Genomic DNA, 14,039 nt, shown 5'->3' with positions numbered 1-14,039 from the left:
AAGGGTGCTAAGATTATCTAACAGAAAAAGAATAACCTTTTCAATAAATGATGCTGGGACAACTGAACAGAATGATGGGACAACAAGCAAATCAAAACTACAATTAGACATCACTTTACACCCACTAAGATGCCTAGAATCAAAAAGTCAAATACTAATCAGGGTCGGCTGAAATGAGAACCTTCATACACCTCTGATGGGGATGTAAAGTAGTGCAGCCACTTTCACTAACAGTCTGGCAGTTCCTCAAATGATTAAACAGTTACTATATGCCCAGCAATTCCACTTCTAGGCACACACACACAAAACATAGGTACACACAAAAGTGCGTGCATGAATGTTTATAGCAGTATTGTTTACAATAGCCAACAGCTGGAAGCAACCCAAGAGTCCCTCAATGGACAAATGGATAAACAAAATGTGATATGTCCATACAATGGAATATTATCTAGCCATGAAAAGAAATGAAGTACTAATATATGCCACAGCATGGATGAATGGTGAAAACACTACGCGAAGTGAAAGACATCACAAAAGACCACATATTGTTATTATTACATTCATATGAAATTTCCAGAACAGGGCAATCAGTAAGAGACAGAAATTAGTGTTTGCCCTGGGCTGGGGTAGAGGGGGATAGTTAAAGGGTACAGGGTTTCCTTCTGAGATGATGAAAATAGTCTAAAATTGACTGCAGTGATGGTTGCACATACCTATGAATGTACTAAAAACCAATGAGTTATAAACTCTAAATGGATAAACTGTATGGTTTGTAAACTATATCTCAAGAATTAAGAAAAAAAAAAAAGAAGTACTCTAAGATTATGGGGACATGCCAAAAGGACAAAGAAGGCAATCTAAAGGGGCTTCCACTAGACAAATATTTTGAGCACCAAAAAAAAAAATAATGACGGCAATGGATTATAATAACTTAAAAAAAAAATCTGCTAGTCTACAAGAGACAGGAGCAGGGAAAAGAGGGGTTAAAAAGGGAAATTAATTCCTTACAGCAAAATGCCAATTAATCACTGAAGAAGAAATGGCAGATGGGAAAATCACCACTTGCTACCCTCAACATAATAACTGGTTTAGGCAAGGATCATTAATGTTTACCATTGGGTGAGATAATGTTGGGGAACCACAAAATTTCTAAGTGTCGTTCATCATTACTTATTAATTACAAAGCAGGGAGTAGATTTTCATAATGAACAGAGTTAGCAATCACTATCTTAACCAACAGTGGAACAACCTGCCATGTGCCTTTGATGTGATGAAGTAAGAAGTACACACATCAAAAAAAAAAAGTACACACTTGCAAAATAAAAGTTTAACCTGAATCTAAACATACTGAAAACAATCAGACAAATCGAGAATGTGACACATCCTACAAAACTGGCTTGGTCTCTTCAAAAAAATCAGTATCATAAAAAAAGGAGGGGAAAGACAGCAACCTTGACTGGATCCCACTTTTTAAATTTTTTGATCTGGTTATAAAAGACATTTGAAGGAAAACCAGGGAAATTTGAATATGAACGGTATATAAATAATACTGCTGAATTAATGTTCTTTTTCACATATGTAAAAATGGCATTATGGTTATGTGGAGAATAAGAACTGAAGTCCTTAGGAGTGAAGTATCATGTTTGTAACTTACTTTCAAATGGTTCACCAACAGAGCAGACACAGACACATACACAAAGAAAAAGTAAATGCAACAAAACATTAGTGAATCTGAAGAAATTTTAAATTCAACTGAATATTTGGTGATATTAAGGAAGTAAAATAATGTTTTTAGGTGTAACTATATTGTGGTTGTGTTCAAGATAAAAGTGCCCTTATCAAAATAAACAACTGGGACTACATCACACTAAAAAGCTTCTGTACAGCAAAAGAAACCATCAACAAAGTAAGAAGACAACCTATGGAGTAAGAAAATGTATTTGCAAACTACATATATAATGGGTTAAAATCCAAAAATATATAAAGAACTCATACAACTCAAAAGCAAAAAAACAAATAATCCAACTAAAAACTGGGCAAAGGGCTGGAACAGGCATCTCCAAAGACAATACATGAATAGCCAACAGGTACATAAAGAGATGCTCAGTATCTCTGGCCATCAGGAAAATGCAAATTAAAACCAAAATGAGATATCACCTTACACCTATTAGAATAGCCATCATCAAAAAGACAAAAGATAACATATGTTGCCATGGATGTGGAGAAAGGGGAACCCTTGTGCACTGTTGGTGAGATTGTAAACTGGTGCAGACACTGTGGAAAACAGTATGAAGGCTCCTCAAAAAATTAAAAATTGAACTATCATATGATCCAGCAATTTCACTCCTGGGAATATATTCAAAGGACACAAAACACTAACTCAAAAAGATATCTGCCCCTCCATGTTCACTGCAGCATTATTTACAATAGCCAAGACATGGAAACAACCTAAGTGTCCATCAATGGATGAATGGATATATACACAATAGAATATTATTTAGCCATTAAAAAAAAAAAAGGAAATCCTACCATTTTCACAACATGACTATAATTAAACTGCTATATGATATACAGGAAAGTTGTTAAGAGAGTAGATCCTGTTTGAGTTCTCATCACAAGGAGAAATTTTTCTTTTCTTTTCATTATATCTATATGAATGATGAATATTCACTAAACCTAGTGTGGTAATCACTGTACAATGTATGTAAGTCAAGTCATCATACTGTATACCTTAAACTTATACAGTGATGTGTATCATTTCTCAATGAAACGTGGGGGAAAAATGCCTTTACCTTTTAAAGTTACCTACTAAAGTATTTACTGATGAAAGGATATTTGGAATTTGCTCCAAAATAACTAATGGTAGGGAGAGGGAGTAAGGGAGGTCTAAGCGAAACAAGACTAGCCATGCTGAATCTGGGGCGGCGATACATGAGAGTTCATTACATTATTCTCTCTACTTCTGCTCCTATTTGAAATGTTCACTTTAAAAGTTCTAGGTTTTAGGGGAGCGGGGGTATAGCTCAATGGTAAAGCGCCTGTGTAGCTAGCATGCATAAGGTTCTGGATTCAATACCCAGTACCTCCATTTAAAAAAAATTAAAATAAAAAAATAAAATGTATTAAAAACATTAAAGTTCTAGGTTCTAATTCTGTTCGAGCACTAATATCCCAGGCATTATTTAAACTCGTCAGCAATCAAAGAAAATGAAGACACATATCTAAGTGAAAGAGCAGACCGATAAATCTAACTCTTCAAACTATTAATTGGACATCAATGTAATTTTGAGGAGACAGCTTCTAGTGTTTTTATGACAGAGCATGACACATGGTTATGAGACCATCATATGGTAGCTCATATGTTATCAGTCCTCTTCTATGCCACTTATATAAAAAAGAAATCATAGAAAGCACTAATTCAAATTAAAATCTGGGAATGCATATTTCCTGGAAAAGGGGAGAGAATTGAATAAAATGTTTATAAAATGTAACTTGAAGGAAAGACAACCTAACAAATTATTTCTGTTCAATATTTTAAAAATTTTATTTCCTACACCTTTATAGCAAGTTTATATTGATTTTACATCTTGAATGAGAATTAAAAAGAAAAATCCTATTTTCACCAGTATAAAACATCCAAAAGCTGTGTGGGGGTGGGGGAAGATCAAGTAGGAAGACCCTACCTCCATCATTACTAACTTATCGGGGTACGCCAGGTCTCCAGGGGCTGGTTTATAGCCCGTGATGTCTGTCTGAATGTAGATGTGGGTTCGGTAAACAAGCCGCTCTTGTACATCTTCCAACATCTGCTTTACTCCAGCTGCAAATGCCCCCAGTTGCTCAGCTGATAAAAAAGGAAAGTACAATCATCCACTCCTTTAGATTTAGAAAATACTTTAAACAAGCAAAAAGATTACAAAACTGTCTAGGAATAGTATAAACCACTTCAGCTATATTCCATGTTGGTATGACTCAATAACCTTAGAAAAACTTATGTCTTTCAATTTCCTCAAATTCAAAACTGGGAAATGAATTTGCCCTTACATCTTCTTCCTGGGACTCTCTGAAGTAACTTCTATTATGAATATGAATAACAAAACATGAATTTTAAAGTGCTTTACGTTTTTTAAAAGCTATCTCATATAGCTTCGGACGAAACTGAAGACACAGCTAAAGCAACTTATTAATTGGGTTATCATCTCCATTTTACAAATAAATTGAGTCTCAGATATTAAGTGACAACAGTCTCACGAAGAAGAATGAGTTAAAAAAAAGAGGTATGTTTACATAGAACTTCTTCATATCTGAGATGCCCTCAATGTTAAGACACCCCAGTAATTCAATAACAGCTTTCCAAGAGCTAGGGAGTTGAAGACACCACATACTCATATAATATTTACATTAATTTGAAAAATCATCTTTAATTCACAAGCATTAAATGTGAGAAAATGTGCATCTTAGAATGAACTAAATGCTGGGTGGGAAGGGTATATATAGCTCAAGTGGTAGAGCTCATGCTTAGCATACACAAGGTCCTGGGTTCAATCCTCAGTACCTCCTCTAAAAATAAAATACATAAGTAAACCTAATTACCTCCTCCCCTCCAAAAAAAAATTTTTTTTAATTTTAAAAATAATAATAAAAAAAAGAACTAAATGCAATAGAGTAAGAAACTCTGGGAAAAGTAACAAAACTATAGTGTCTCTTGAGGAAACTCAAAGTAAGGATAATAATTTCTTCTGCCAGTGAAATGATCACCAGAAGAGTATTTTTTAAAGGTACTTAAGTATCACCAGGAAAATCATGTTTTTTATGATAATCAAATCAAATACAGAAGAACATATTGGATGAATAAAGTAGAGCTATTTCAGAGAACTGTTTTTCTTAACTTGTAATTTCAAAAAAGATGAATTATTACTAGAGTTGTATACTAAAATAATTTCTGGTTTTTTAATTAAGACTATGCAATATAGTCAATTGCTTTATGTATTCTGGTAACAGTGTACTATAAATGCCCAACCCAAAACTGATGCTAATTCTCTCTGGATTTCAGATGCTAGAAATAAAAGTAACTAACATTATTTTTTACTAAAAAAATTCTCCATTATTACTTAGTCACAGAATAAGGTGCATCTTGATTCAAAAAGAGACAGGACATCAACCCAGGTTTCAAAACTATTAAATTTACATAGGGATGTGGGGGCTAATAGTTTTCAAATTCATTGGACCACAGATATAATTGAAAAGAGTTTTAAATTATCATTTCTGCTTGTCACTTACCATTGTTCTGTACATGATCTTCAAGCACCTCATTTTTAAGAATCCCACAAAGTTCCGATAGCGTCTCTAAGTGAATAACATGAATGATCAGTGGCCTGAAGACATCATACAATGACACACACAGTTTCTCCAAAAGTTCACTAAAATGAAAGAATAAAATGTGGTTGTCAGTAATAATCTTCTTAGGATTTTCTAATAGTTTAAAAGGCAGCCTTGATTACTTCCAGTCAATAAAAATAATAAAAATCTACTGGAAAATAGTATGTGGGAACATTATATAATGAGAAGTGAAAGGTAGAAAGTAATTTTGTAAACTGTTTTTTCTAGAATCAATAATCCAGCTCAGAATCAATAAGCAATCCTCAACTCAAACTAGCTGGCTGCAGTCAAATGTCAATTTATTACTTTTACTTATGTCAGCAGTAATTCTGTATATGTCCTTTCAAAAATAATAAAAAATATTTCATTAGACTTAATTTTCCTTTTTTAACCTACATCACTGTGAATCAAATGATGACATTCTCCCCAAGAAAAACAGGTTCAAAATTCTTGCTTACAGATTTGGATAAACAAAACTCATAGTATTCTGAGCATACAGCAAGTATTTTGACAATTTTAAACTCTTCTAAAATTTGAAAAGAAAAAACTAGGTGGTCTATATTCTTCATATTGTCAGTAGTACTCTTCTATATATAGTATTTCATCAAAACCATAAGATAAATTTATTTCTTCCCCATTGCAAGAGTTATAATCTTGGAACTTTTATGAGTCAAAATCGTCAATATGAAAAAAACCAACAGTGACTAACAGTGGGTGTGAAAAACACTTTGAGAAAAATAAGGAAAAGGATATTAAATAGTGTCTATATTTTTAAATATCTTTCATTAGTTAGAATCATAGAATTTTTTAACCAGAAGGAGTTATCATACTTAGTGGAGATAAAGGGATCTAGATCTCAAGACAGTTCTCTACACAGGATTCTTACTATCTTATTGCCACCATAATTATATTATAAACAGTATGACAGCATGTTGACCTTTAAACTGCACATTTATTTCAAAATAAATAACCACTGACTCATCCAACAATATTCTATTCACACACCCACAAAAGTTAAAATACTCCACAGTTAATTTTAGAATACTCCTATAACATAATAAGCCATATGTCATTAGCAAATTAAATCTTTTAAAAATCTTAATTAAATCTTAAAAAAAAAAAAAGAGTTAGATTCCATGTACCACCTACTCTAATTTTGATGTTGGTTTTGTGAAAAATTCATTATAAAGTTGGTGCTCATCCTGGCATACATGGACCATAAAGGCACAGCCACTGCGAATCTGCAGGAAAAAACACACACCACCTATAGTTAAAGACACACGGTGACTCCAGCGTTTATGAGATAAATATTTTCTTTACAAAGACACGATGCGCATATAATTCATAAAACAACTTCCTGACAAACAGAAAATGGTTTTCAATGGTTTATTGCACAATAGGAATATGGGTGATCTTTATTTTCTTCTTTATGCTCTCTAAGCTGTTGATAATGAAAATTAGTTACTCTTCTAGTTGAAAAGGGGGTGTTTAAAAAAAGAATCTATGTATTTTTTTTACAGTCTGAATTAAAATCGCACTTAACAAAAAAGCACTTCTGCAGCAAAAGCTAAGATTAAATTGTCAATATAAATCCACAAACTTTGAAAATTCATCTTTCAAAAAAATAATTTGTGAATCTTCGTACCTCAAAAAATTGATCAAAATGAGACTATTTTGAAAGCTGAATGCTAATTACTAAGCCAGATTTGTCATAACTGAAAGAAAAATTCTGAAGTTTGTTGATATGGGGACGAAAACGTATTTACTCAAGTATAGCATCCAAGGTATCAAAAGAGCTCAGAGAAAGGTTTAACACTAAACCAAAATAATCAGAAACTTACCAAGGCACAGTGATCTCTGTTATTCTGGCTGGTTAACTCTGTTACAGTACAAGTAATACTAGGGCCCAAAAGAAGCTCCCGCTGATCAAGATAACACTGGTGGATGTCATTTAGCAGTTGTTGATATCTGATGAAAAGCAATGAGAGTGAAGCACAAACTTTTGATTTCAGATATATAAATGAAATCTGATCTTAAATCCCAAAATAAGCTGCCACTCCTTTAAAGCTGTATGGTCACCACTCATCTGCCAACATTAAATACTAGAAATATTTATGTATATATAAATATTCCTTTATCTTTTAAAGAAGGACTTATCTTCCAAGAGTAGCGATCTTACATCTACCCAAATGAGAAGGAAATACTGCTTATATGGGAAAAAGATGCCTTGCAAACTCGCCAAGTCGGGTCTATGACCTTGCTTCCCAAAATAAGTTTTTTGCTACAAAAAAAAATCTTGTATAACATGCAAGGTAACTGCTCAGAAAAATACCAGGGACATACAGACTTGGAAAAATAGCACCTCAAGGTAAAATAATTTGGAAATTGAAGAACTTATGGGTACTCACTCTGGTATTCTTTCAGATCGTTGTTCTATTTGTTCAATGAGAGTCTGGAATAAAAAAAAATCCATTAACCCCATCGGTTTTAATTATACTTCTAATTAATTTCTGATGATAACACAAGCTCATGCTAGGATACCTCTTAATACAAAAAAGATGAAACATAAAAATCACCTATAATACTGAAAAGTAATCACAGATAATATTTTAGAATATTTTCTTTCAGTTTTTATATGTACACACAGTTACTATATTTTTCTTTCTAAACAAAATCAAAATTATACTATAAATTTAGCTTTATAATCTGCTTCTGAAAAATTAACATTTCAAAACATTTTCCTATTATTAAATAATTCTCATTATCAGATGGAAGTATATAGAAAGCCTTAGCCTAGTGCCTGGCACCTAGTAAACACTCAATGAATCATCATTATAAATACTATTTACAACATTACTTTAAATGGCTACATAATATCCTACTGGGTAAATGTCGGTAAGCCAACCATTCTTCTACTGTTAGACATCTAGGTTGTTTCTTAAGAGTAACAGCCTGATGGTTAAGAGCTCTAGGCCTGGAGCAAAATTAGAGGGTTTGAGAGCCAACCCCCAGTAGCTGTTTGAACCCAGGAGAGATAGTTCACTTCGCTGAGATTCCACGTCCTACCCTGTAAAGCTGGTATAATAATAGTACCCACTTCCCAGTCAGGGGCCCCAAAGCTGTTTCAAAAGAGAGAAATATTTTTAGAGACTTTTGATCCATTCTCCTAAAATGTTGAGAAAGGGATTTATTTACATCCCTATCAGCAGTATTGCCTGTCTCACCAAATCCTCAAAAGCACTGATTATGAAACCTTAATCTGTCAATTTCTAACAGACAAAAAAATGTCTCCTAACGCTAAACTGAATGTACTCTCTACTGAGGCTAAATAAACATGCATTCATATTTATTAACCATTTGTATTTTCTGTGAGTAATCTGGTCATTTTTATATGAGATAGTCATCTTTCTTACTGGCTTATAAACTCTTTTTAATATATTAAAAATATTAACCTTCTTACTTATCAGCTGCAAATATTCTCTCCAATTTCTGCTTTTTCTTTTGCTGTGTAAAATTCTGAAAATTTAATTTTTACATCCTTAAAACTCTGTAATTTTTTTCCAATAATTTCTTCTAGTTTTTTTGCGGTTGTTCTTGCTGTTTTTGGCCTGCCTATTATTTTTACATTTAATTCTTTAGTTCACTTAAAATGTATTCTGGTAATGTCATAAAGTGAGGAGCTTACTTTTCCCCCCCAAACACTTAGCAAATCTTCCCAATATAATGTAGAAAACTTCAGCCCTTCCTTTTAGATTTGAGAAGCTTCTTTATATACAAAGTTATAGAATTTTCCATTCCAATGATCCATCAGAATTCTTAAATCAGTATCAATTTATTTTTCAAATTTTTCTTGTTTAGTCTTGCTTATTTAAACTACCAAAGGAATTTTAAGATCAACCAAAAGGAAATTCCATTGGAATTTTTGACAGGATTACATTTAACCAATAAATTACACTAGGAGGAACTGACATTTTAAAAACTGTCTTAATACAACATTGTAAATCACTATATTTCAATAAAAATTTTTTAATTAAAAATTAGTAAACATTAAGTCTCCCCAACCAGGAACACAACAGGCTTACCATTTATTCAATCTTTTATGGTTTTCTTTCTAGTTTTGTTATTTTCTTCATACTTCTATTTCCATTAAGGTTATTTCTAGGTAAGTATTTTATGCTTTCTGTCACTTATATAAATGGGACCTCATCATATGTGCTAAGTGGTTACTAATGGTATGCAGGAAAGCCCCTGATAACTACATAATCATTTTACATTCACCTACCACTGAGCCCTCTTATCTACATCATTTCTTTTCTAATCAAATCTTTATCACTGCTACCTGACTAATAAGCAAAAGCAACCAATCTGGCATACTCTAAACCTCAAACCATCAACTGTATCTTTTCTAAACATGACCCAGTTCCTACTTCAAAAAACAAAAACTCCTTTCCACTGACTTTCAAGAAGGAAATAAGGAAAGAGTGAGGTCAGAGTCAGCCAAAGTAGACTACTCATGCTAGTAACTTCACAATGATAAAAAAAAAAAACAAAAAAAAAAACATGTACCAGCTCCAGTCAGCTGTTATCTGGGGTATGTCATTAACTATTCCAATATATAACACATATATCAAAACTCCATTTCCAATCACTTAATCAAGTTAAACACTTTGTGCGTTCCTTTATGTACCAGACACTGTGCTCAGGAGGGTGAATAAGGTACACAAGCTCTACCTGGACCACTGAAAAATCTTCTTGTTAATCAGGCCTCTATTTGTCAAATCCCTCTTCACCATAATCCATTCTTCATTCTGCATCCTTAGTCTTATTAAATGGCACGCCTGACCAAATCACTCTCCCGTGTAAAATACTGCACTGGTTCTCCACTTTTCCTGAATTGGCATGACCAGTAACACCCCTTGTGAGATGGTCTTTGTGGTCTTTCCTTTCTTCTTTCCCGTCATGTCCTAGTTAAGTCTCATGTTCCAGTCATGCCAAATTACATGAGGTTCTCCCAAACTACATGTCTTTTATGTCCCTACAATCTTCCCTATAAATGCTGTTCTGTGTAAAATATCTTTCTCAATTCCCTCAAGTCCACTACAAACCAAGCCTTTTAAGCTCAAATATCACCTTCATCTGGAAACCTTCCCCGAGCGTCACAGGAAGAACTAGGTGTTTCCTGCTTTGTGGTCCCAAGCACCACAACATACACTGCTGTAATGTGGAAGGACAAAGCCTACCTTTCATGCATATTCATTTTCCTGGTATAGGCAAAGGATCTAACACACAGTAGTACTTCAAAACGGTTGGCTAAATAAATTTCATAGAATACCCTATTTACATCAATAGACTTACTCTGACTTTGGGGGCAGCAGCTCGAAATCTCACATAAAATAGTGTGAAAGCATTATCTGCATTAGGTACAGATGAAGGATCCTGAAGAAACATGGGGAAGAATAGAGAAGGAAGATAATTAACAAACAAATAACTATTCAGAAGATATGACACAAACCATTTCATATGTCTACTGCTTGGCCTATATAGCAACCAAAAATTTATGGAGAAAAATCTCAAAGAAAGACCAAACACTATTATTGCTATAAATGAGAAATAATTATGTGGAACTGTCATCTCTCTCCTCTTTATAATTAAAATTTATCCTAAATTACATGAATTTTAGTGGTAAAAAGACTTCAGTTTCCTACTCAGCCACTTGTTGAGTGTAGGACATTGGTCAAATTAACCTCCCTGAGATTCAGTACATCTATTGAATGGCAATATTATATACTTACAAAGGTTTTAAAGCACTAACACATATTAAGTACAAGTATTTATTAGGTATTAATTTCCCAAACTTATTCAAAATTTTACAAAATAGAAAAATTACAGTCTGTCTTTACATCAGCTAAGAAAAATGTGAAAGGTAAATGCAATCCAAAAACCAGTGGCTTTGAACTGAAAGCTCAAAAAGATATTCCATGTTCTTTAGAAAGTAAGCTTAAAAAACAAAATACATTATTTTTACGGATTTATTTTCTTAGGAAAGAAATGTGCTCAATGACCATCCTAGCTAGCTCCACTCTTATTTTCTGAAACTCTGCTAATTTTCCACCTAGTATCTACTACAATCTGTAATTGATTAATTCATCTGTTTCCTTCGTTACTGATTATTTCTCCTGCGTATAAGCTCCACGAGGGCAGGGACCTTGCTAGCTCCTTTCATTATCATACACTTTCTAGTACAATACCAAGCATTTAGGAGGCACCCAGTAAGAATATATTTACTAAATACAGAAAATTAAATTATCCATCATTTGTAAAGAAAAAATTCAAATTATCCACCATATGTAATCCTACCACGCAAACAGAACCACTTTTATTATTTTGGTGTGTTTCCTTCCAGTATTTTCTTGAAAAGATAGGCAAAGAAAATTTTTAAGTGACAAACAGTTTGTATCTTATTTTATCATTTACCATATAGTCCTGAACATTTCTCACACTGTTAAATACTCTTTGAAAATAAGACTGTGATGGGCATATACAATATAGCCTTTTTTCCTATTATAAATAAAATTAGAATGCATATTCTTTTTTTTTTTTTTTAAAGGCAGAGGAAATTAAAAAGGATAGGAGAATCCGTCCCATCTGAGAATGCACATTCTTATTTAACAAAATGTTAAAAAAAAATTGGAGTTACTAGGTACTAATCTCAGACTAAGATTATGGAAGATAAATGAATCCAAAAAAAACTCAACACCTCACCAGTTAACTCACCCTTTTTAATAACTGATTTGTGAGGTTCTGTAGTGTGTTCACAGTGTATGCCTTCATGAGGTGCAAAGCTTTAGAAAGACATTGCTTAAACTTCAGTAAATATACAGGATAATCCTTAAAATTTGGCTGTAAAGGAAAGGGATAAAATTACAAAGACAAAACAAACATTAACAAAGCAAACTTTTGATGAAAACCAACTTGTTCTTTATGTAAAGTTATCTATAAAGTTCAAAAGAAGGTCCTATGTAGATCTTAAGCTCCTTGAAGACAAAAACTCTGACTGTCTTGGTCACAGCCAAATCCCCTGTGCCTGGCATGTATATTTTCAGTACCCCGTAGACTTCAAGGCTAATACATGAGGCCCAACTAGGAAAAGTATAGGAGTTCGGTGAAATAAATACAGCTATAAATCCTTGGAGGAAAGAGAGAGAGATGGCGATTAAATCAATGGACATGTCCCTTCCTCCCACCCCAAGCAATATTTTTGTTTCCAAAGAAGTATCTAGCAAAACAGGAAGTCAACAGTCTGAAAATCACATGTCGTTTTAGATAGAATAAACCTGTGTCATCCAGGCCCTTTCTCTATTCCAGGAGCTGCCTCAGTAGCTCAAAGTACTTTTTACATTGTTACTGACAATGACTATGAGTTCACTACAATTTTTCTTCAAGTATATTACAGATATCTATTTCCCTTTGGAAGAAATAATTACTCTATATAATAGAGATGTTAAGATTTCTTAAAAACATACAGAAATACCATGACTTACATGAGATGATATATACATTATACAATCATCTAACTTGGCCAGCATAGGTATAAATCCTTCACTATTCACAGACAACGTGGGAGAATTCAGTTTCTTTAAGGAAAAGAAAAATTTTTTTTTACATTTTAAGAGTCACCAAATATCCTCAAAAATAGCAACACAAAGAAGAAAGCACAAGTTAAAAAGAATATGGATTTAACTCAGTTTATTCCTAATGAGCTTTAATGGGGCCCTTCATGAATTAGCAAACATTTTATACTCTACTATACAATGTTATATTAAAATAATACATCAAGGACCTAGATTTCCCATTTTCTAGTCTTTACAACATAAATTTTCCACTTGCAAATGCTGGCAATTTTCTCAAGGGTAAAAGATTAACTAGCAGTCATGTTTAGTAGTTGCTATTAAAGTAAAAATATAATATATACAGGTAAAATGCAAGTAAACTTATATAAGTAATAATAAGCATAAATATAGGTAATATATAATATAAATATAGTTAATAATTTAACATAATAGGTAAATTATATATAAAATATTAAAATATACAAAACTATACAATATATATAAGTAAAATCAAATATTTCTTATTTTGATATACAAATAGTTTGGGAATGAACTATTTCCCACTGCATTCCATTGTTAACTGGCTACTGATTTTATTTCTATCTCTTTAGTAAACATAATAATTAAGATTAATAAATTTAATAACAATTCATATGTAGTTATGATGATTAATTTATGAGCCAGAAACACATAAAAAACCATTAAGTTAAAATATCACTCAAACCAATTTATAAATTTAAAGATTATACTCAGAAAGGGAAATAAATATAAAGTCACTAATTTAAAAAAAAAAAAAATGCTTACTGTGTTAATAGTCTCCAATTCATTAAAATAGGAAAGCTTTTGTTGAATATTTTCAGCCAGATCAACAAGTTCCGACTTGCATTTTTTAAAAGAGAAAAATCAATTATTATGAGAACATAAGAATCAACACTTCAGTCTCAAAATTACATTGAAGAGATTTATATTAGACATACAGGTTTATATTAGATACACAGTTTCAGAATAATGCTCCAACACTTCTGCAATCATGGACTAAAAATAAAGCAA

General features: G+C 32.5%; 1 protein-coding gene across 1 annotated transcript in view; it reads right to left on the bottom strand.

The window, feature by feature from the left end:
- COG3 (component of oligomeric golgi complex 3) overlaps nucleotides 1-14,039 on the bottom strand; it is a 53,675-nt gene that overhangs the window by 27,020 nt on the left and 12,616 nt on the right. The window contains exons 5-13 of the mRNA XM_010980849.3: nucleotides 13,794-13,868; nucleotides 12,921-13,013; nucleotides 12,154-12,279; nucleotides 10,735-10,815; nucleotides 7,788-7,831; nucleotides 7,221-7,347; nucleotides 6,529-6,620; nucleotides 5,281-5,420; nucleotides 3,684-3,844 (exon numbers count right to left, since the gene is read on the bottom strand). Coding sequence (XP_010979151.2) covers nucleotides 3,684-3,844; nucleotides 5,281-5,420; nucleotides 6,529-6,620; nucleotides 7,221-7,347; nucleotides 7,788-7,831; nucleotides 10,735-10,815; nucleotides 12,154-12,279; nucleotides 12,921-13,013; nucleotides 13,794-13,868 — 939 coding nt within the window. The remainder of the gene's footprint in view (nucleotides 1-3,683; nucleotides 3,845-5,280; nucleotides 5,421-6,528; nucleotides 6,621-7,220; nucleotides 7,348-7,787; nucleotides 7,832-10,734; nucleotides 10,816-12,153; nucleotides 12,280-12,920; nucleotides 13,014-13,793; nucleotides 13,869-14,039) is intronic.

Source organism: Camelus dromedarius, chromosome 13 (genome assembly GCF_036321535.1).
Source record: "Camelus dromedarius isolate mCamDro1 chromosome 13, mCamDro1.pat, whole genome shotgun sequence".
Taxonomy (NCBI): domain Eukaryota; kingdom Metazoa; phylum Chordata; class Mammalia; order Artiodactyla; family Camelidae; genus Camelus; species Camelus dromedarius.
Note: the sequence above shows the minus strand (reverse complement) of the source record. Positions and strands in the feature narration are given on the sequence as shown.